This window comes from Chionomys nivalis, chromosome X, assembly GCF_950005125.1.
Source record: "Chionomys nivalis chromosome X, mChiNiv1.1, whole genome shotgun sequence".
Lineage (NCBI taxonomy): Eukaryota > Metazoa > Chordata > Mammalia > Rodentia > Cricetidae > Chionomys > Chionomys nivalis.
In genome coordinates, this window is record NC_080112.1 from 122,481,844 (window position 1) to 122,507,108 (window position 25,265).

Below are 25,265 nucleotides of genomic sequence, written 5' to 3' on the forward strand. Positions count from 1 at the left end.
GTTTCCCTTCCATCCTATACCTATTGTTTTTAAGTTTGGTCTTTTCATATTGTCTCAGATTTCAGATTTTCTGGATTTTTTAAAAAGATTTAGCAATTTCTTCCTTTATCTTCTTCTTCTTTTTTTGGTAGCAATTTTTATTGTGTCTTCAATGCCTGAGATTTCCCATCTCTTGCATTCCATTAGTAAGGCTTATCTCTGAGGTTCCTCTTCGAGTTCCTAAATTTCTCATTTCCATCATTTTGGATTTTTGTTGATTCTGTTTCAACTTTCAGGCCTTGAACTGTTTAATTCATTTCCTTCCACTGTTTGTATTTTCATAGATTTGTTAAGGACCTCTATCATATTTATAAAGGATATTTAAGATCTTTGTCCTGTGCTTCACTTATGTTGCAATATTCAGGACCTACTGTGGTGGGGTTGTTGGGAAATACTGGAGACATATTGTCCTGGCTGTTATTGATTATATACTTGATGTCTATTCATATATGTTTGTGGAGTTTATAATTCTAGGTGCTGATATCTGATTTTGTCTGTTTGGGGCGGGTGATGTTTTCCTTAGTTTCTGTTGCTCTTTTTGGCTCAAAGGAATATGTGTTGCTTAGTAGGGAGTTCTAAAATTCCAGTAAATGTGGCCACTGGGGGTTCTAGGGAAAATGTGTTTCTAGATATTGGTGGTTGTAACTTAGGAATGGGTATGGTCTGGGAAAGAGGGCTGAGGTTGTTCATAGGAAGTAGGGAAGTGGAGTTTACCACTAGAATCTGTTTAATCGCCCCCAAAACCTCCGCCCAGAATGGGAGCGGAGAATAAAGAGAGGCCACAGCAGGTGGTCTGCTACAAAGCTGGGGATGGGCCTTGGACATTGGATATGGAGGAGAGGAGTGAGAGTGAAAATCTGAAGCTTGCACCTGCTTGATTTATGAGGCCACTTGACTCTCTGGCAAGCTTGGCTATCCAGTTACTATAGAATGGTGCTGGAGTTGGTGGCTGGACTTACAGGATGAGTGGGGAGGAGTTTGGAGGAGAAGATCTGTATCCACTGGAAAGGAGGAAATGTCGAGCAGATCTGTATCCACTGGAGGAGGGGTCATAGAGCAAAGGAAGCACGGCAGGTGGTCTGCTACAGAGCTGGGAAGGAGACTGAGGGATTGAATTTGGAGGAAGGAAGGGAGAGCTGAAGATCTGCAGTTAGGCTAAATGCTTCCCTGGCTAGAGTGGCCTGAATCTTCCCAAGGACCACAGACTATTCTTTATTATTAAAATTCTGTCATTTTAATAGTGTTATATAAATGGAAGCAAAGGATATAATACTTTCATGACTGACTTATTTCACTTATGTTCAAACTTAGGGATATTTACCCAAGTCATATACATCCAAATTTTTTTTTTATTGCTGGGTAGTATTCCATATGGTGCCTATTAAAGAACATCTGGATTGCTTGTATTCTTTACTTTGTTATAAATAGAGCTGTTATATTGATGTTTAGCTTTTTGCATGAGCATAACTTCTTTCTATGAGATAAATGCCCCCAAATACTGTGAATTGTTATATGGCAGTTGCACAGTTAGTTCTGTAAGAAACTGCTTGTTTGACGGAGGTGTTAAGTGCATTTGCATTCTCTTTTCCATTTTAGAAGGGTCCAGATATTTTTCTGCATTCCTAAAAGCAGCTGGAGTTACATCTACTTTCTATTCCAACTCTTCTGATAGACATACATCTCATAGTGGTTTTAATTTATATTTCCCCTGACTAATGATATTTGAAATATTTTCAAGTATTTATTTGTGATTTATCTTCTTTGATGAAATGTCAGTCTGTGACATTTGCACATTTTGAAATTATATTAATTCATTTTTCTAGTTGAAAATATTATAGATACCAATACCTCCATGAAATATGTGATTTGAAAATGGCTTCTCCTTATCTGTAGCTTGTTTTCCTTCCCTTTAACAATGAAATTTAGAGATCAATTTCTTAAAATTTTGTGATGGGCAGTTTATCAGTATTTACTTATGTATGTCATTTTGCTGTCAGTTCTTAGAGCAATTTGCTCAGCTCTTTATCCTGAATATTTTTCCTGTTTCATGATTATATTCATGATCTATTTTGAGTTACTTTCAGAACAATGTGGGATATTGTGTTTAAGGTTCATTTTCATGGATACAGATGCCTACCTGCACCAATATAATTTACTTTAATGGCTGTCTTTCATCCATTGATTTACCTTTGAGGAGAAGAAAAGAGTTTATTTTGGTTTGTACTTCTGGAAAGTTAAAGTGTATCATGTTGGGAATATGTATCAACCACCATAGAAGGCATAGTAGTAAGAACAAGTGAGTGACTGTTCACCTTGTTATAATCTCATCTCACTTTGTTCTTTTTACATAGTTCAGAATCTTAGCCCATGGAATGGTGCTACCCAAGTGGATGGATGCTCTGCCTCCATAAAGTTAATACCACCCCCAGACATGCTCAGAGGAGATAGTTGTCTAGCCAACTTAGTTGAATCTGTGATCTCACCATTCAGTTAAAAACATGTTCTCAAATATAGTACTAGTGCACAGAATGTTCAAAAAATTTAAAACCCAAGTTTAAAGGTAAATACAATAAAATAAACTCAAAGACATCTGCTCTAAAAATATAAGGGTAGAATATGCTTTCTTTTTTCGTTTGTATAATCTTAACTTCTTTGTCAAAAATTAGGTGTTCATAGGTGTATGGGTCTTCTATTTGATTTCATTGATCAACCTGTCTGTTTTTATGCCAATACCAAGTAGTTTTCATAACTGTAGCTCTGTAATAGAGCTTGATGTCAGGGATAGTGATGCCTCCGGAAGTTCCCTTATTGTACAGGATTGTTTCGGCTATTCTGTTTTTTTTTTCTTTTTTTATCATATGAAGATGATTATTGTTCTTTCAAGGTCTGTGAAGAATTGTGTTGGGATTTTGATGGGGATTTCATTAAATCTATAGATTGCTTTTGGTAGGACTGCCAGAAACCTGGCACTAGAGAGAAAAAAAAAAGAAAAAAAAATAGGAATCCACAAGGATGATCCCAACTAACACCCTAAGCAAAAGAGGAGAGGGTGCCTGAACTGGCCTTGCTCTGTAGTCAGATTGATGAATATCTTAAATGTCACCACAGACCCTTCATTCAGCAACTGATGGAAACCAGAAGCAGAGACCAACATTGGAGCACAGGGCTGAGCTCCCAAAGTCCAGTTGAAGAGTGGGAGGAGTGAGAATATAAGCAAAGAGGTCAAGACCATGATGGGGACACCCACTGAAACAGCTTACCTGAGCTAATGGGAGCTCACCAACTCCAGCCGGACAGGGAAGGTACCAGCATAGGACCAAACTAGTTTCTCTGAATGTGGTTGACAGTTGTATGGCTGGGGCAGACTTTGGACCACTGGCACTGGCACTAGGATTTATCCCTATTGCTTGTTCTGACTTTTAGGGAACCCATTCTCTTTGGATGGATACCTTGCTCAGCCTAGATACAGTAGGGAAGGCCTTGGAACTTCCACAAAGCAATGTGCCTTACTGTCTCTGAGGAGTGGATGAGGGGTGGGGACGATAGGTGGAGGGAATGGGAGGAGAGGAGGGAGAGGGAACTGGGATTGGTATGTAAAATGAAAAGATAGTTTGTTTTCTTTTAAAAAATAAAATAAATTGAATAAAAAGTATATAAGGTAGATAATGAGGAAAACATCTGATGTTGACTTTGAGTCTCCATATGCACACATATACACACAACAAAAATGAAATTAAAAAAAAAGAAATGAAAGTAGAAGAAATTTGGGAAGAAAAAAGGTACAAAAGCCAGGGGAGTGGGTACAAAACAGGAAAAGAGGTTAATACAAACGAGGCACAGTATACATATATACAGACCTGTCATAATAAACCCATTATTTTTATAAATATATGCAAATTAAAAGAAAAAACGGTTCATCTATGTGCATGTGACTGATGCTGCAGAAAAACAGGATTACCCTATCAAAATAGGCAACATTTTAATATATCACATATACACTTAGGAAAGTGAATTTCAAAGTAATTCTATTTACAATAGCCGGAAATAGTTAAACAGGAATAAACTTAACAAAAATAGGCAAGGCAATATACACATTCTTATGAAAAAAATCTAAGAAAAATGCAAAATAAATTAGATGAATGCACTATGCTTTCAGTTTAGGAGGGAGAAATAATCATTTTCCCAATTTTATTTATGGTTCCAAATTTAACATACAACCACAATCAAATATTATAAGACTTTTTAAAATATAAATTGACAAGCTGATTCTAAAGAAACATATAGCATTCAAAAGACCAGGAGAAATCAAAACAATATTTTAAAAAATACCACTGAAAGAAATATTTCAATTGATATAAAAATTAATATTAAGGTCAAGACTGTGATAGTCCCTCAAGTAATGACAGATATATTATTGGAAATAGAAATTTAGAAATAAACATGAACTTAGACAGCTATTCAATTTTTGACAAAGGTGCTAAAGCAATTCTACAAGGAAAGGAAAATATTTTTATTTTGTTTTGCTTGCTTTTTGATCTACTTTTACAGACAGTTCTAGAATAATTGCATACCCATGAAGATAAATAAGAATCTTAACCTTTTTTGTGACAGTAAATAAGAAAATTCCACGTATAAAAATAATAATTCTCAAACCTTTTATCAATAAGGTATGCAAACTTAATTCAAGATGGACCGTAGACATAAGCATAAAGGTTAAACCATGCAGTTTAAAGGAAAACATGTATGAATGCCTTTTATAAACCTGTAGGTGAAGGATTTGTGTATAAGGCACAGAAATCAGTAGCAATATAAAACTGATAAGATGAATTCCATCAAAATTTAAATCACTTGCTCACTCTAGACATCACTCAAAAAGTCTTATAGTAAGAGAAGATATTTGTAAAATTAGTATCTGACAAGATTGCTGCTCAGAATATCAAGAAACTCATAGAGCTGCAATAATAAACCTCTAAAAGAATTTAAATGCATGGAAGTTATGCAGTCAACTCAGAAAGCAGTTTTCTTGCTTCCTATAAAACTGAACATAGAATTAACATATGACTCATCTCTCTCACTCTTACATACATACCTAAGTGAGTCAAAAAATTATAGGCACAGAAAAACTGTACATTAAGGGTTAAAAATAGTCTTATTATTTCTCCAAATTGGAAACAACCTAGAAATTTTCCAGTAGGTAAATGGATCCAGAGACTATGTGGAGTATTATTTGCTAATCAAAAGGGACATGAGCTCTTAAGGTCCAAATGAGGAGCAGAAGGAGGGAGAACAAGAGCAAAAAATCAGGACCACGAGGGATGCACCCACCCACTGTGACAGTGGAACTGATTTATTAGGAGCCCACCAAGGCCAGCTGGTCTGGGACTGAATAAGCATGGGTTGATTCCGGACTCTCTGAGCATGGCGGTCAACGAAGACTGATGAGAAGCCAAGGACAATGGCACTAGGTTTCAATCCTAATACATGAACTGGCTTTGTGGGAGCTTAGCCTGTTTAGAAGCTCACCTTCCTGGACGTAGATAGAAGACCTTCGTCTTCCCGCAGGGCAGAGAATTTGGACTGCTCTTCAGTATCGAGAGGGAGGGGGAATGGTGTGGGGGGAGGAGAAGAGGAGTGGGGATAGGGGGAGGGGAGTGGGGGGAGGGGGCAATATTTGGGAGGAGGGGAGGGAAATGGGAAACGGGGAGCAGGTGGAAATTTTAAAAAAGAATAAAAAATAATAAAAAAAAAAAAAAAAAAAACAAAAGGGACATAAGCTTGCTTTTGCAATAATGGAGAGGAGTATTAAATTCATTTTGCTTAAGTGAAAGCAGGAAAATTGCAAGGCAAAGTATTGTACCAGTTTATATATCTGAGATTCTGAAAAAAAAAAAAAAAAACGACACATAGAAGACAGATCTGTGGTTTCTAGGAGTCTAGAGAAAAAGGAAATGATATCAAAGGGACTGTATATATGGACATTTTCAGGTGATGGAAATGTGTATAGCACCATGCTATGAACGTATGAATGTGCATTTGTCAAAACCCAAAGTACAATATCTCATGGAGAGTGTCTCACTGTATAAACATGAAACAATCTAGGATATCTACAGAACCTAGAATGGAATAAGGAGTATGGAAATATATCTAACTTTTTATAAATAAATACAATATAGCTTTATTCCATGAAGTGAAAAGGGAAGTGACTGGTTTGATAATTGTGGTTATTTGGTGTGTCCTAAGAAAAACAGAATTGCACACAAGCACTGTATCGTAGATAAATCTCTCTCTTACAAGGGTACAGTTTAGCAATTCAGAAACTTCATTACATGTTTGCTGGAGTTGAAAAAATAGGATTAGATTAAAAGTAGTAAAAGCAAGCTTTCTCTACCAGAGAAATAATTAACAAATAAGACAGGAGAATACATTAGTTTTATATTGCTGCCATAATAAATTACCATAAACTAAGTGCCTTAAAAATAACACAAATTTATTTTCATATAGCTCTGTAGAAAAAAATTTCAGTATAATCTTAAGGGGGCAAAACAGAAAGTGTCAGCATACTGCTTCCTTCCTACTTTTCTTACTTGCTTCTAGAAGCCACATGTGTTCTTTGACTTATGCTAGTCCTCTCTCCAGAAAAGTCAGTAAGGGTTTATCTCTCTAGGTGTGCCCTGAAGAGTCATGCCCACTCTCTTTGTGTACGCCAGATCTTTATGGATGCTGTGAAACAATGAGCCTCCTCAGGAAACCCAGGATAGCCTCTGTGCCTTACAACCATTGCACTGAAACTGTAATTCCCTTTTGCAGTGTAATGGGACATCGTTACTTTCTGGAACCAGGATGCGAGTATCTTTTGGAGGCTAGTTTTCTGTCTCCTACAGGAAGAATGATAAAATAACCCTTTTTGTTTCGGATTTGCATTAGAGGTATTAATGTAAATCAATTTGTTTTGATGCATATAGAGATCAATGGAACATAAAATACGGTTTTTATATATTACTTTCCTGGCGCTACCTACCAAGAAGATGTAGAAACAGTAACACCTTGTCAGCACCAAAACCAACCAAGTTTGTTTATACCTTGTTTCTGTCTTAGTTACTGTTCTATTGTTGTGAAGAGATAGTGTGACCAAGGCAACTTATAGAAGAAAGTATTTAACTGGGGACTTGCTTATAGCTCCAGGGGGTGAACCAATGATTGTCACAGTGGGTATTGTAGCAGCAGGCAGGAAGGGGTGGTGCTGAAGAAGTAGCTGAGAGCTATGTCTTGATCTGCAGAGAGAGAGACTGAGCCTGGCATGGGCTTTTTGAAACCTCAAAACCTAAACTCCTCCCCCCATAACATACCTATAACAAGGTCACACTTCCTAATCTTTCTCAAGCAGTTCTACTAAGTAGGGACCAAGCATCGAAACAGATCGGCCTTTGGGGAACATTTTTGTCCAAACCACCACAATTTCTAAATAGTACTTTTCATTAAAAAACAGTTCATGAGCCCCTAAACAATGGATGATTCTACGGAAGAATCAGGGACTGCGGTAGTTTGAACGTAATTGGCCCCCAAAATCTCATAGGGAGTGAAACTATTAGGAGATGTGGCTTTGCTGGAATGGGTATGGCATTGTTGGAGAAAGTGTGTCTCTGTGAGGACAGGTCTTGAGGTTTCCTATGCTCAGGATAACACCCAGTTTTTCAGTTGACTTTCTGTTGCCAGCAAGATGTAACACTCTTATCTCTAGCATCCCATCTGCCTGCATGCTGCCATTCTCCCCATCACGATAATAATGGACCGAATCTCTGAAACTGCAAGCCAGCTACCTGTATTAAATGTTTTACTTTATAAGAGTTGCTGTGGTCATGGTGTCTCTTTATAGCAATAGATACCCTAAGTAAGAAATGATGAACAGTAATGCTGGAGTGTAAGCCTAATAAACACTTTCCTCCCTGACTTGCTTTTTGGTCATGGTGATTTGTCGCAGCAATAGAAAGCCTAACTAGATAGGAAAACCATAGAAGACAAACTTGGATAATGTTATATTGGTAGGAACTGCTTTTAAAAGCAACCGTAAGTAAGAAGGCCATGTAAAAATGATACGAGGCCAAACCTGTGGGAGTCCATAATCGCTGGACAAAGCAGAACACCTAACTATATAATTATGGTGGTGTACCACTAGCTGAAGAATCCTCACATCCATACTTACATGGGTAATTTAATAAATAAATGGAGAATGGAGAGTTAATGTTTTTCATAGAATAATTCCAATTAATAAAAGTAAAAAAAATGATAATAAAAGAAAACCAATTGGGCAGTATTTTTTGTAGTCAAGATCCACTGAATAATGCTGAAATTAACAGATCAAATTTTAATGAAAATTATATATTTCTAGTTACCCCAACTATTAATTATGTGGTTATCTTATATGTTCACATTTTTTGTTACTCCTCCTTGTGCTGTATTGGGTTTAGTTCCCTTTCCCTGAAGTGTGAGATAGATTTAGCTATTTGTTTCTACTGGAAAGAGTATAAATTCTAACCAAATGTGTATTGTGTAAGTACTGAGGATTTATGATACTGGAGAAGGCTAATTTCATTGTGAAAAATCTAAAAGGCACTATTTTGGCCACGTGGCTAAAGTTAACATCACCACTGATAAACCACATGTCAGGTGCCTCTACTGTCATACGCTGAAAGGGCACTTTGCCCCATTCTATCCTTAACACATGGACCCCCATTTGATTCTGACAAAACATTAGACAAAGCCAAAATGAGAAATAATCTACAATAATAATCAAGAATGTCAAAATGTTGAGTTAAAAGTAAAGACTGAGGAACTATCACAGACTGAATGAATATAGAGACAAGAAAATACAGTGTAGCATCCTAGATTTGATATTGACACAGAAAAGGGACATCAATTGATAAGCTTATGATAGAGTTCTATCAGTTTACAGTCAGTAGCAATATGTTAACTTTTGATAAATGTGTGTATTATAGTTGCACAATGTTCTAACATTATAGTAACTTTTTACAGTATTCTTCTTTTTTTTTTTTTGGACTTTGGAGACAGGGTTTCTCTGTAGCTTTTTTGGTTCCTGTCCTGGAACTAGCTCTTGTAGACCAGGCTGGCCTCGAACTCACAGAGGTCCGCCTGCCTCTGCCTCCCGAGTGCTGGGATTAAAGGCATGCACCACGACCGCCCGGCCTTACAGTATTCTTATAACACTTTCTTAAACCTAAAATTCTTTCAAATGTTTAAAGGGGCTAAAGGTTTAAGCAGACAGTACAAGGGTAAATATAGGAAATGCTAGAGCACACAAAAAATACTCAATATCATTGGACATCATAGAAAAGCAAATTAAATCTACAAGGCAATATCAACACCCACTCACCTGGACAGTGAAACTTAAGAAAACTGTCAACATCAAATGTGGGTAAGGAAATGGAGCATTCAGAATTTTCCTACATTTGGGTGGGAGTGTAAAATAGTACTATGACTTTGGAAAATATCCCAGTAGTTTCCTCTAGAACTAAATTATTCTATGTTCGAGCAATTAAACTCCTACATATTTAGTAAAAATAAATTAAAAAGCATATGTCCACATAAAATATGGTCGCAAATATACATTGAAGTTTAAATCACAACAGTAAGAACTGGAAGCATCCTAGGTATCTATCAATATAATAAAAACTTTGTATACTCATAAAACTGAATATCACAACAATTTGGAATCAACTACTTTTTAGTATTAAATAGCATGGATAAATGGAAAAACATTATTTGAGTGCAAGAATCTCATATAAAGTGCTTACTAATACCCAGAACAAAAAAAAAAATACGTTGTGAGAAAGGATAGGAAAAAAATTGGCAAGGATTGACAGGGTTGGTAAATAACGGAATTCTGGGTTGCTAGTAATTTCCTGTATTCTGAAAACTGTTTAATATATATGTGTGAATTTGTCAAAATTTAATGAATGTGGACTTAAGACTTTTTAATATAGTTGTGTGCAATCTTTTCATCAAAAGAAAATCTGTTAGCAATTATTCAACTCTAATTATTGCTAGGGAGGCAGAGGGGTCGGGGAGCTGAGAGTATAGGGTTATGGTAGGATGAGTGACCAAATGAATAGGAGTGTAAAGAAACCACGTGGAGGCCTCCTGTCTTATAACCCAAATAAAAAATACAAAAGAGGCATTAAAAACCTTTCCCTTGTACGACTGGATGACATTCACCCTAGAAGCAGTTTCCAGTCCCAATCAACATCATGCTCAGTCTCAGGTCTGAAATACTGTCCCAGGAATTGGTCAGGGAGGCCTCCAAACCCTCCAAAATAGCACAGTTCCTTGCCAATTCTCTTAGTGGTTCACCAGAATTAGGGGATAAGCCCATAGTTCAGAAAGCACCACTCACCTTGGTTTTCAGTCGTAGAGATAGTAGGCTAGAACTGACCTGCAAACCTCTTTCCTACTAGCTAACATTCAAACCACTGGAGGGTGCTAAGGGAGAAAAGGTATCATTGGTCTTACCCACCTGTGAACTCAGGAACTAAAAAGGTCAACCTATTGGGAAAAATATGAAACAGGAGATTGACTGCTATGGGAGTAAACTGCTCATGACTGGATTTGAGGCCCACATCATGAGTGGGAAGGGATGAGGAGAAGCCCATGTCTGGTACTATAAACCTAACTAACAGCCCATGTCTGGAGAGGAAGTAGACTCAGGTGGGGAACTCATTACAGATGTTTAACTCAACTGACAGAGCATCAAACTACTCTGAAAATATTTATGGTTATGTCCGTGGACAAAAGTTGCTCCCAGGCTTAATCCAGGAAGGCTCTTCTTACAGTGAATGCAGAATCTCATGGCTTCCCAAGATGTTAAGAATAGATGACACATTTGGACTCATAAGAAAGACACACTACCACCTCTAAGGCTCGGGGAACATTGTTGAAGAAGAGGAAGAAAGTATGTAAGAGCCAGAATACAGGGAGAAGGGCTACAAAATGCCATCCTCCAGACTCAGTATAACCAATGCAATCACCTCCTCACAACTCTAGTTACCTGTACTGGGCATACAAAAGACTGGCCCTGTCAAAAATTGGTCATGGAAGACTGTTGTGCTCATGGGACTTTATTCTTTACCACTGAACTCCCTGCAACTCATAGAACTTGAAACAGAAGGAAATATTGATTTCAGTTGTGTGCCCTATCAGTCTCTAATGGATGGCTCTAGATCAGAGTACCTAGGCTGGCCTTGGACTTTTGGTACTCCTGCTACATCATCTTGTGTGCTGAGACCCAGGAATCACTTGGATTCTGTATTGATAAGGGCTTGTTTAAAATATTTCCTTTTTTTCGGTAAGAATTGCAAAGATACAACTAAAAAACTTGAAATAGCACACCTGTAAACTGATTCAAATTCAATAATGTCAATAAAACACCAAAGAAACAATAATGTTTTAAATCACTTTTAACATGTATATGTTGGGGAGTTCAACATCAAAATAATTTTAAACCAAAAATTTTAAAACACATAATCCATGACATATTTCTTTGTTGTATGACATAGACTTAGTGGCTCAATGACCAAAAAAGAAGGCATTAGAATGTGGCAGAAACTTCAGTGGTAGTCATTGACACATTATGAAACAATATTTGGTTGTTACCAAGACACTTCTATGGGGAGTCCAGTTGATCTCTGTTGAAATAGAGATAGCTCCATGACCCAATATCTTACTGAGCAGAATTAATAAGATATTCTAGGAAATATTATCTATTAACTGCATTTCGGGTTAGTGGAGAGTGAGTCAAAAACTAGTGTCATAGGAATGAAAACTACTCAGGTAGAGCTAAGAATGAAAAACGAATATAGTCACCAAGACTTGTGACTGAAATTCTGAACTGGTGGCAGCTATTCAGGAGGGGAAAGAACTAGAAGAGCCTGCAAGGGAAGAAAGGTTGTCCTTGGGTACTGTCACTGGCAGGATCTCAGCATCTTATGTTATAGTCCCAAGAATACTGCCACCAGCAAGAACACGAAGAGAGGGAACTCCACATAGAGAGTCCACATAGAGAGTCCCACATCCTACAACATCAAGCTCATGATATTGGTCAAATTAGTCTTTGTATTTCTGAACATGAATTAGAGGACCAGTGCTCAAAAACGGGAATGTTGTCCAGTAGTAGATGTTTCAAAAGTTATAGACACATTTTGATTATCACCATGCCTGGTTGGTGCTACCGACATTCAGAGCATGGGGACTAGTGAGCTTCCTTGCTCGAAAATACACAGAACCATATTATGCAATGAATATCTGTCCTATATACCACAAAGTTTTAGAATCTTCTAGTAAGCTTTAATAATACAGATGAGAAAAAAGCATGTTATTTGAGTCTTGCTTTAATGCAACAGCAGCTTTTATACTACTGTTTTTCTGTATCTTTGACTTTTTTTTTTTTTTTTTTTTTTTTTGGTTTTTCGAGACAGGGTTTCTCTGTGGCTTTTTTTTGGAGCCTGTCCTGGAACTAGCTCTGTAGACCAGGCTGGTCTCGAACTCACAGAGATCCACCTGCCTCTGCCTCCCAAGTGCTGGGATTAAAGGCGTGCGCCACCACCGCCCGGCTGTATCTTTGACTTTTATGTTTTTCTTTGTTATGTGTAATGATTCCCAATCCTTTTATATAAACCTATTTATTTTAAGTTGGTGAAAACATGTATTTCATTATGCTGTCTGATGTGGTCGTGTCTTTGCATTTGTATATTGAAATATGTATCATTTTATTGTAAATTACTTTCCTTTCCTTCCTCATTTATATTTCTGTTAGGTCACTGTATTGATTTTATTTAAATTATGTATGTAGGTAGGGCATATCATCTATGAACTTCATTTGAGGATATTGAAGGATTGATGAGTCACAAAATACTTGTTATTAAGAGTCAGTATTAAGCCTTGTAGGGATGAAAACTACTGATAGAGACCTAAGAGTGAAAGATACGTCTAGAGAATAAAACTAGAAGTGATTGAAATTGTGACTCATAATTAGTGTAGTAGGTGGAAGAAATCTGTGTGAGTGAGCCCCAGCACCTGAAAGCTTCTGCCTGGAAGAATCATTGCTACTGTGCGCCAGACCCTTCTCATCTGCATAGAAATAGGTCTTCATAGTGATCTTTTTAAGCCAGACTTTATCATATCTTCACTTTTAATATGAGGTCATCGGGCCCCAGAAAGAGCAAACTAATTGTCATATTTCTCTTAGTGGCAGACCTGGAAATGGAAGATCTGTTTGGTTATCAGCAAAGTTTTATGCCTTTTACTGTCCTGCTATCTACTTTCCCACGGCTTCCAAAATAATGGTGGAGAAGAAAAGTGATAGGCATTCTCAGCCCTCTACAAGGAAATCATTTTGCAAGGATCTGTGATTGACGATCTTTGAGTATTTACTGAGTACCTCAATTTGGGCCATGAAACACTTTTTAAACCCATAGAACCCTCTTTCATTAAATGCATTAAATAAATTTTTAATACAAGTGAATAAGGAATATGTGTAGTAAGCACAAGATTAACAGAGAAAGAAGAGAAAATGGGGGTACTTGAAAGAATAGCAGGAGATCCTCCCTCTCTCATGTGTGTGTAAGTGTGGGGCATGTGAGTGGTGTATGTGTGTGAGTGTGTGTGTGTGTGTGAGGGGGTGTATGTGACCCCAGTGTATCCTATGTATATAAAAAAGAAACCACAACAAGGATTTATTTATAGGATTCCCACTGTGTGCATGACAAAAAAATTTCTATTAAGAAATAGAAGGCATAGCAAAATACTGGAATAAGGAGCCATCCTCTGGGAAGGTGTGTTGCGGGGAATAAAAAGGCCCCCTTACTACTTACAGGCCTCAGACCTCCAGGGAAAGAAAACTGAAACGAAATGTAGAAGCCATACTAGCAAATTGTTGGCCAGATGTGCTGCCCAAAGGCTGGGATGAAGTCATACTTAACTCACTGAGCTAGAGTCAAAAGAAAAGAGTTAAGTGGAGAGGCCAAGGAGACAAAAAAATGTTTGGGGGCATGTTGTGGGCGTGAATACATCCAAAGAATCAACAGGAAATGAATAAAAGATTGTGGAGCTGCCTGCAGGGCTCCAGTGAAGCTAAGCTGCTGGGATTTATGCATTTGTTGATTATCCACTTTGTGCACTACCCATAGTAAATATTCAACCCAAGGCAGCTGCCTCTGCCTTTGTACCTTTCCCACTCCCGCCTCCCCCAGCCAATGTTCTGTCTCATTTATTCCCAAGTTGTGAGCAATCTGAGCAACAAATTATAAAGACAGTGCATACACACATAGGGTTTGCTGCTTTACGAAAAATTTACATCAAAATTAATCTGACACATATTTAATGATATGCATAATTGTTATTGTGCTGGGTGGCAATTAGGCATAAATTGTAAACAGTTCGCATAAATGCCTGTAATTAGAATTACTTCCAAACAGTTAAACCAAATTCTTAGTTTCTTTCCTGAGTTTGTCAGTCTTAGTGTATCCCTCATCTGCATCCACGTCAGCAGTGAATGAGCTGGCATTAATCACCACCTTCATCCTGCACTTGTTTGGTAAAGCACAAAACCCTGGGGAGGGGGGTGTCTCTTTGTCCAGCATCTACTTCTAACTTCCACTCAAAATGCCCCTCTTCTGTACTGTTCTGATGCTGTCTTTTGCTAGTCTCTGGGGATACTCCCATCCTTTCAAGGTTTTCAGAAGGGTCAGAGGGTAGGTCCTTGGTAGTTGTGGTAACATAGGGAGAGTAAATTGACTCTGAATATCAATATTCGGAACTCCATGGTCTGGTGCTCCAGAAAAAAAAAAACCGGCTGAATTAATTATCCACACTTCCTTCTCCTACCCTTGATCCAATGAAATGACTAAGTCACTTCACAAATGTCCCCAAGGGGATAGAATATCACCAAAAAGGACAGTCCTGCTGCAATCCAAACCTCGACCCCCTTCCAAGTTGGTAGAGACAAGAATTGAAATGCCTCTGAATTTCAATTCTGGGTTACTTGATTTTGCCATTATAGATAGATGGTCTAAAAATTCCCAAGGAAACCAAAATACTTATGGGAATACCTGTCAGTAGATGAACTTCAAGTTTCAAAGCTAGACCTGTAGACCTGTACATCACAGTCTGCAGTCAATGAAATCTTGCTATCTACCTTCTCTGAACCTCAATTTCCCCATCTGTAAAATGATAATAAAAAGCAGAGTCTGGTTTGCAGGACCATTGGTGAGGATTTCATGGAACCATATATATAAAATATTACCACATTGCCTGGAACAGAGCAAAATTTCATTTACCGTTAGATGCATTTGTATTATTGTGGCTATTGTTGCTTTTAGCTGTAGCCTTGGCTTCCTCATTACTGTGCTTGTTCCTCCGTGTGTTTACTTCTGTAGGAAGTAGAACTACAGGAAATGAATGTATGAAATGCTAGTGGTAAAATCTGGAAGGCAAAGTCACAGATGACCTTAAATCAAACAGAACAGCACAGATGGCTCAGACCCTCATCTATATTCCATATTTGTTAGAGGAGGTTGGTGCCGACCTGGAACACACTGAAGCCTGGCATTTAGAGGAGACCAAAGCCAGACCAGATTAAAATGATCATTAGAAACATCCATTTTGTCTATGGCCATGCCACCCTGAATGTGCCTGATATTGTCTTAGCTCAGAAGCTAAGCAGGGTCAGACATAGCTACTACTTAGTATTTGAAAGGGGGAATGTTCACTTAATCACCAAAAATGTATTCACTGAACCCTCAGTGTAAGACCCTGAGGGTGCAAGGAGAATGGGCAAGATATTTTAGAAACTGAAAGAGAATGTAAGTTAATATATGCACAAGGGAACCAATGCAGAATATCTTCCATACACTGGAAGCAGCAAAGATAAAAGATGCTCTCCTCTCTCTGTGTGTGAGAGGTTCAGGCAATCTTTGCTTCAGAGAAGCAAGCATTGAATTAAGAGCATGAAATACTAAATCATATATTTAAAAAACATGGTGACAATCAAGAGGCCTTTTCTACAATGCAACTCTAATTTTGGAACTTACTTTGTGCCTCTGAAATGCTGTTGATTTTATGGCTCCTCTTTAGGTTACCTTTCCTCCACAAAAATCACCCCTACCAAATTAATATATTAGAATCAAAAACTGATTTATGTTCATGGATTCTGTGGATCAGAAATCTGGGCATGCCACAGTGGAAATGGCTTATGTCTACCCCATGTATGGGACTTCATTTAGGAAACTTCTATGACTAGGCAGGTCTTGACAACAAAGAAGAAGAATCATCTATCTGCACTCACATATTTGACTGTGTTGGTATCTGTCAAGTAGTGCCCTGGCCATATACAATTAATGAAAGACATTGCATCCATTAGATTCCTCTTTTCAATAGAAAAAATATCAAAGGATTTATGGATGTGAAATGGACCTTATAGATCTTGTATGGGAATCTCCCCAGAGACCATTAGCTAGTAAGCAGGGACATGAGAGGACAAGAAACGGTAATGGGGAAAACAATCTCCTGTGGCCTCTCCATGTGGCCTCCAATTTTGGGACCTTGGAATATTTAGACTTCTTATAAGGTATTTTAGTGCTCTGAAAGAAAGTTTGCCACCAAGAAGGCCAAATAGATACCACTTTCTACTGCCCAAATGTGGAAGTCCCTCCCTCTGTTCTCAAAGCTACTGCCGTACCCAGAATTTCATTTGTTGGTGCCTATGCCATGTTGTATTGTTGGAAAACATCAATTCTAACTGTTGATGGTAAGACAATTAATGAGTTTATGAACATTCTTTAGACTCTCCTAAGTTGCCCATCTAGCAAATCAGAACCATTGTCTAGTCATTCATTACTAAGTAGGGATTGAAAATTCCAAAACTATTTTTTTCTAATATATTTTGAAAACTTATTTTGGGACAGGCACAGAAGTTCCAAGAGATACACATGAAATTTATATAGTATATAAATTATTTCATAATGACCATTTTGCTATGTGATTATTATAATGACATTAAAGTCAGTCCTGAGAGGTAGGATATAATGGTATGTACAGTGAAGTCAATTTAGATGAGATATTCAGCAAATAATACAGCTCGTGGTAAATATAAGAAAGGAGTGGAAAAAAGAACTAACTGTATCCAGGTCCAGTAAAGAGTATTCTAAGCCAAGGGAAAACCGTATGCAAATGTTCTAAGGCATAGATGAATTTGTAGATTCATGATATAGAAGTAAGGTCCCAATGTGGACAGAGCACGCATACAGAAAAATAATGATACAAGGTAAGGTCAGACTGGTAGATAGGGGACAAACATCTAACTATTGAATAGGTCCCTTGCCCCTTAGCCTCTCTTCTCTAATTAAGCACTGCCTTTATTTACTTTAACACTACTTGCTGTCAGAAGGGTCATTATTTCTTTCCATGGAAGAAAAATAATAAAGATAGGAGGAAGCATGGTTTCTGCAGAAATAGTAAAGTGGAGTCAATATGATAACAACATTTGAGCAGCTATTAGATGCTAGATGTTAGGTATCAGGGTCCAAAGTTTCTGCAAAGCCTTTACATAAATGAATATGTAAAACAAATTGGTTCAGAACATTTTTTGCCAACAATGATAGTGAACTAAGACCCCAGAAAAACAGACACCTCAGAAACTTGTCTCCCATTTTTCTAGCATCTGCTTTTTAAACGACTTCTCAGTGATTTATATAACTTCCTGACCCATAATATTTTACTATATCAAGAGAGGGCCCAATGACATCCACAAGTGGTACTGACAATTATTTTTAAAATAATAATTAGCATATGTCAGATACCTGTCATGAGCTATCATCTCTTTTTATGCTCTTGGAAGCCTTGGGAGGCAAGGTGATGCTAGTATTTTCATTTTCCATATGAGAGATTTGAAGGTCAGAGAGGCTAAGTTACATAGTTGTGTAAAACTAGTGTAAGTAACAGGCCATCTTTTTAAAGCATTGTTGAACACTATAATTATTCTAGATAGAAATTGTTGACTGAGGTTTCGTCCTGCCTGGTTCCTGCAATCGTGAAGTTCCAAAGAAATCACACAAAGGTCTACATTAGTTATAAACTGATTGGCCTATTAGCTCAGGCTTCTTATTAACTCTTACAACTTATATTAGCCCATTATTCTTGTCCATGTTATCCATGTAGCTTAGCACCTTTTTCAGCGAGGCAGTCACATCTTGCTTGCTCTGTGTCATGACGGCAGACTGCAGAATCCTCTTTCCGGAATTCTCCTGTTCTCACTGCCCCACCTCTACTTCCTGCATGGTTGCTCTGCCTATACTTCCTGCCTGGCTACCGGCCAATCAGCATTTTATTAAACAAGTACAAGAAACAAAGGTTTACAGGATAAAACCATTGTCCCACAGCAAGCACTAAACAGCTAGATGCCTGAAAACATGCTATAGACAGTGCTTCTAAAAGTGAACAGTTATATGTTTTCATTGTTGTCCAGATGCCTGGATTCATATTGGCCAAATGTGGCCTTTGTAAATGCATTTCTCCTTAGTCAAGACATTGCCTTCTTATCCTAATTAAGATTTGTCCCTAATAATTTCCAGTAAGAGTTAATCCCCTAAATTTACAGAGTACCAATTTGAACTTCAGAATATTATAGCATGTAATGTGCCTCCCTAAGTACCTTGAATAAAGTGATATTCACAAAACAGCTTGCCTTTAATAGATCTCCTTGCATGATCTCAATAGAACATGGCTCAGGCATTAAAAAAGAAGAAATCCAATTAGCTGTAATTGTTGTACTGCATGGATGTGTTGCCTTCTCATTGGCAGATGGAAGCTAATCTGTCATGGAAATGGTGACTTAACTTTCCTACCTGGACATATTCTTCTCCCAGTTTCTTCACCATACTTCTTTCCCCCAAGTGTAGCATATAAGCTGCATATGTCTGAAACCTAGAATTCAGAGTTAAGAATAGAATTCTCAGGAATTGATGATCTCCTCAACAGAGAGCAGTTCTGTTCCCAGGAGGTGACAACACTTGATTCTTCCTTGTCTTGATTTAGTTGAGCAAATGTTAACTGGATGCTGGCTGAGTTTGATGCTCAGTAGGTGGATCAATTAACAGAATGAAAAATTCACAAGAGACATTCACAAAAACACAGGTTTTATGCCCAGAGTACATGATTACATTGATATTTAACATTTTTGTCAGATAAAGCACTGTAGCTGAAGTCCAAATAGATAAGAGAGAAGGATCTTGCCCTTAGAGACTCAGTAACTTGTCTTTCAAAGTGAAGTCTTCGTATGTCTCAATAGGTTTCGATGGTAGTCTCTAAAACTGGGTTAGTCCACATATTTTCCTTTAAGTTATTAATCAGAGAGACCAGTTATTTAACCAAGAGATCATAGATACCACCAAATCCATCTACCCTTTTTATAGCTCTACAATTAAGTGTTTGTGTGGGAAAGTCCTTCTGTGTATGTGTTGCTTTTATTGGTTAATGAATAAAGGATCTTCTTGGGCCAAGACAGGGCAGAAGAGAGCTAGGCAGGAAAATTAAACTGAACACTGGGAGAAAGAAGGCGGAGTCAAGGAGAAGCCATGTAGCCTAGGCCAGAGACAGATGCCCTGACACCTTGCCGGTGAGGCACAGCCACGAGGTGATACACAGATGAACAGAAATGGGTTAATTCTAGATATAAGGTTAAGCCAGAAATACGCTTAAGCTATTGCGCAAACAGTATTACAAATAATATAGTTTCTGTGTGATTATTTCATAACTGAGCAGTTGGGATTCGATGATTAGCATTAATACAACAAAGTATAAATATTTTAAATTCATCTTTTGTTTGGGGTTTATTTGGGGGAAAAAAATCTATGTTCTCCTGAATGTCCTGGAGCTCATTAACTAGACCAAGCTGATGTTGAACTCACAGAGATCCATCTACCTCTGCCTCTCAAGTCCTGGAATTAAAGGTGTGCACCATTATAACCAGCGCTAATTTATCTTGTTTGTACATATGATGCCATTAATATATAATATGTAATAACCAAATATATTTCATATAATATATTGTGAAGAGCTCTATATATAAAGCATACAGAGCTGACTTTTTATCAACTATTGCTTATTTTTGGATATATTATAGTCATATGTGTGCATGTCTTTAATCATAGAATTGGTCACATTGCCTTAAATCCTTTTGTGTGAATACTCCTGAAATAAAGAGCCAGAAATAATTTTAATCCTTGGGCATTTTCATCTCTTTCACTTATATTGTTGCTTTGAAGAGGACGACTGGGAATTCAATTACATTCCATTCTTTTCCTTCTCTCATCTAAGCCATGTTCTCTGAAGAAGAGTAATCTATAGCTTTGGCTTCCATTGTCCAAGGAAATTGTCTTGGATGCTTCAGGGTTTTGAGTTTTCCTCAGTTAATATAAACTGAGTTTGATGCTAGGCAAGCTATGGGCTCAAATTCAAATTCTTGTATCAAAACTGTCTAGAAGGATACTATTGACCTCTCCATCTGGTTGGAGTTTTCAGTATGCATCATGCATCAATACAATTTTCTAAATTTCTTTGAGCAGGTATGTATGTATGTATGTATGTATGTATGTATGTGTGTATGTATGTCATTGTACCAATTTTCTCAGAGCTACCTTCACATCCTTGTTCCTAAGGGTGTAAATGATAGGGTTGACAGCAGGTGTAAACACTGTGTACAGAAGAGAGAGCAACTTCAATACACCTTCATACTGAGGCATGGATGGGAAGCCATAAACAATGCCCAAAGTCACATAATAGAGACTGACCACTGTCAGGTGGGATGAACAAGTAGAGAAAGCCCTCTGCTTCCCTGTGGTAGAAGGAATCCTTAGAATGGCACAAATGATGTGACTATAGGAAGCCAATGTCAGTAGGAAGGGAGCAAGGGCAAATAAAGAGGTACATATGAAAGAAGTCATTTCGGCCACTTGAGTATTAGTGCAGGCCAGTTTCATGATGGGTTTCAGGTCACAGAAGAAGTGGTCAATCTCATTGGCAGAACAAAATGTTAAACGAAAAATGAAGATCATGAGCAGGATAGGTGCCAGAAATCCAGCCAACCAAGAGGCCACTGCTAGCTGGAAGCAACCCCAAAAGTCCATGATATTGGAGTAGTGAAGAGGGTTACAGATGGCTATATATCTATCATAAGACATCACAGCAAGGAAAAAGCATTCTGTTGCCACCAGGGAAGCAAAGAAATAAAACTGACAAGCACAGGCAAGGAAGGAGATAGGCACATGAGCTGACAACAACGTCCTCAGCATTATGGGCTCAATAGTTGTAGTGTAGCCAATCTCTAGGAAAGAGAAGTGACCAAGAAAGAAATACATGGGTGTGTGAAGAGAGCAATCAGCTGATACCACAGTGAGAATTACAAAGTTACCTATGAGAGTCATCACATAAATTGTCAGAAATATCCCAAAAAGAAGAAACTGAAGACCATGGAGATCCCCAAAACCCAAAAGGACAATTTCTGAAATTTGAGTCATATTTTCTTCTTCACTGCTAGCCATGGTTTAGATCTAAATGGATAAAAAATTTGAGAAAGAACAATTGATCAAACACTATTTTAGAAAAAGAAATCAAAGTGCTGAGAGGTTTATCCATATCAAGCCTAATTGGCTTCTCCAGGATTCTGAAACCTAATGTGTTTGAGCACAGTCTCCAAGGAGCCATTTGAAAAGTTAATCCATGGCTTAAACTACCCTGTGGTATTTAGAATCTGAGTATGACCCATAGATATTCACATTTCCAAACATTTAATTGGGAAACAGGCCAAAATGTCCAATCCTTGGAGATCTTTGTTTTTTCTTTTCTTCCGTCTTTCAGTTTTTAAACTCCTGTGGGTGGTGTTATGTTAGTCATCAATAATCTTAGTCATCAATAATCTTAGTCATTTGTATATAAAATGAACTTTTTAAAAAAAATTCCTGCTTTATAAATTCCACACCAATTAGTGTATGTATATTGTGTTTCATCATAACAAAGGACATCTAGACTTAAAATCTGTTTTGATAACAAGTCAGCAAAATCAGTAGAGGAGGAATAGTGGAGCAAAATTTAGGTACTGTCAATAGGGAAGCAGTATAGAATAATGGAAAGAGATGCACCCAGACACCTATCACAAGTCTGCCACTTTTACTAGCTGTGTCCCCTGGGACAAATTACACTCCTTTTTTGACCATCATTTTGCAATCTGGAAAATAGTATATTAATTTTATATATCACATTTTACATAACTACCAGTTCATTTTAGGCATCTGAGACATTCAACAAATATGTCTCTGCTATAAGCCAAAGTTGCTTAGAATTAAAATACTGAAGAAGTCTAGCAAAGAAGGAATACTCTGCATTTTCAGGAATTAATATTCTGGTGACATGTAAAGACCCAAAATAAAGGAAGGGTTCCAAGGAAGAATTTTGAGCTACTCACTTTGAGTGTAGAAACAAATACACATAATAGGAATTACACTATATATTTGTGTGTGAGAAAAGGATATTTTCCCTTCTGTGGTCAAGAAAAGGCTAAAAAACATGAGACCTAAGAAATGGAAAGAAGGTAGTAAGACAATAAGGCAAGCATTGGAAGTGAGGATAAAGGAGAACATTCTAAACCATGTGCTAGGCCCTGAGTCAGGAGAGAATGGCTTTTAGAAATCTAAACTAAATTAAGGAAATGAGAGAGGAGAGAAGAGAGAGGAGAAAGGTGGGCAGAAAGAGTAGCGGGAGAAGAAGAGGAGGAAAAGGAAGAAAAGAAAGAGGGAGGGAGTATGGCAGATCATTTAGTTTATTATAGGTCCTCCTAAAAAGAATATATTTAAGTGCTGTATGAATCCATGGGAGCTATCTCATGTGTAGCTTTAAACACTTGATGCTATGCAACCAATAAATTAGAATAAGAACTTCATAGAGTAACCGAATTAAAAAATTAAAAAACTATTCAGTAGACCATGTACGAGCCAATAGAATACCTAATTGCCAAAAAGATAGGAAGCAGACAAATTTATGCATTTTGGAAATAATAAGATTTACTAATATTAAATGTGAGGAATACAGAACAGGTGAATGATCAGAAAGGACTTAAGATATTTGTATTACAGGTATCCATGGAGGCCAAAAAAGACATAATATCCTCTGGATCTGGGATTATAGGTAGTCATGTGCTGTTTGATATGCACGTCTTCTACCAGAGAAGTACCTGTTCATAACCAATGGGTTATCTTTCCAATCTTTCAAAGTTAATGTTTCTTATTAAATGGTAATCAGGAGATAACTATCATTGCCCAAATTTTATTATATTATTCCATAATCTTCCAGAATCTGTACTCATACAACTAAAGAACCAATAAATCAATTAGTATCCTAAAGTCCACCAATTATTAGTACAACTATGGTTTAAATTTTCATCTTGGCCTAAATAAATGTTTCTTCCCACAATATTTTCACCTACTATATTCTACTGGTGACTTACCTATGCTTCATACTTATTCTTTTGTATGCCTATAGGTTTTCAAAATCTTGTGCTATTGCTTAAGTATCCTAGAGAATTTCATCTGCACAAATCTCACAACCCAACCAGCAGTACAGTCTTCCACTAGAAAAAAAATTGCCTGAAACTAGTATACCACAATAAACACAAAAGGAAAGAAATATACATATATATTGCTTTAAAATTAATTTAATATCATCTAATCATATGGGCACTATCATAAGACTAATTTACTCTTAATCCATAGATTGTGAAGAATTTTGTTCATCTCAATTGATGCTGGAAAATTTTATATTTTGGGCAAGCATAATAGACCTCTTCATTAAACTCAAATTAGAATAAAGATTTTTTTTTCTGAAAAAAAAAGATATTTGTATTAAGTCTGAGTTGTGTGTGAGAATTCTATGTAGAGAGGAGTACACAGCCACTTTTGTATGTAACCCAGCAGCGAGGGCAAGGTTGGGATGGAAACTTAGAAGTCCTCTTAATATGGATAATAGTCAAGGAACTTGGGCTGAATGATGTGACCTCGAGAAGGACTATAAAGTACAGAAGAATACCTAACACTGAGTTTTAATTTTCTCTTTCATTTAGGTCAAACAGAAAAGAGGAAAATGAGAAGGCTAAAAAGGTGACGTCAGAAAGATGAGATTGAAACCCAGGAAGAACTGAATGGGAAGAGTCAACTTACAGGACAATTATTATGCTGAAAGTTGTAAGATTGGGAGGGAAACAGATTAGTCTCTTAATCTGGTTACAGGGATAACTGATTGATGAGAGTCACAGAAACTGAAAAGTTATGGGGGAATAGGTTAGTAACTGTAGAGGTAAGCATCACCCTACCTTTTCTATGCTGGTAAGAATGACCCATTATAGATTAGATGTTGACGATGCATAAATAAATGAGGCGTTCATCTGGGAGAGTGGAATTTTCAGAAAGTGAAAGAGAATGAAATGTAGAGCTTAATTGGACAGGCTGCCTTTTGATACAGAAAGGTACCTCTTTATTATGTTGTTGTTTTTAATCAAGGGAAAGATCACAGAAAACAGTTGCTGTTAAAACGCTACATCTAATCTTAGGGAGATGTCTGAGTTTGTGTCTGTTGTTTCCTGTTCCTGTTATTTCAGTAAAGTATGATAGGTCATTCTGTAAGGGGTGAGCGAGTGCATGTGGAAGGGTTGAGGGCAACGGAAAGCTGATAAACAGGCAGACCTAGAAGTGAGACTCTATGTTATAACCTAGTAAAAAAATTCCAACTTCTAGAGAGTATTGAGTAGATATTTAATATTTGAGATTATGACTTTAAGAATGGATAGCTGAAATAATCCCATTTATCTATGACCCTTAATAAACTAAGTGGTTTATCTTTGTAAAAATCTAGCTTCTAGAAGTATTCTCCATGCACACCTGAACATCATTTAGACAGTTGTTTAGTACTTGGGTAAGTTTCACAGAAATAGGTGGTAAATAAATAACACAATGTGATGTGTTGGGGGAGTTTGGGGGCAAACATGGATATGATTAAAATGCAATGTATGCATCTATGACATTCTCAAAACATAAATGAAAATATATCAATATAAAAGGCCTTTGTCAATGCTTAGCTGCAGAGATACAGAAAAAAGATAGTAGGCTAAAAGCATTCTG

General features: G+C 37.3%; 1 protein-coding gene across 1 annotated transcript; it reads right to left on the minus strand.

The window, feature by feature from the left end:
* Nucleotides 1–20,711: 20,711 nt before the first annotated feature.
* LOC130868625 (olfactory receptor 11L1-like) lies at nucleotides 20,712–21,617 on the minus strand. Its single transcript, XM_057760778.1, has one exon. The coding sequence runs from the start codon at nucleotides 21,615–21,617 to the stop codon at nucleotides 20,712–20,714; it is 906 nt and encodes a 301-aa protein (XP_057616761.1).
* Between the last annotated feature and the right edge of the window lie 3,648 nt (nucleotides 21,618–25,265).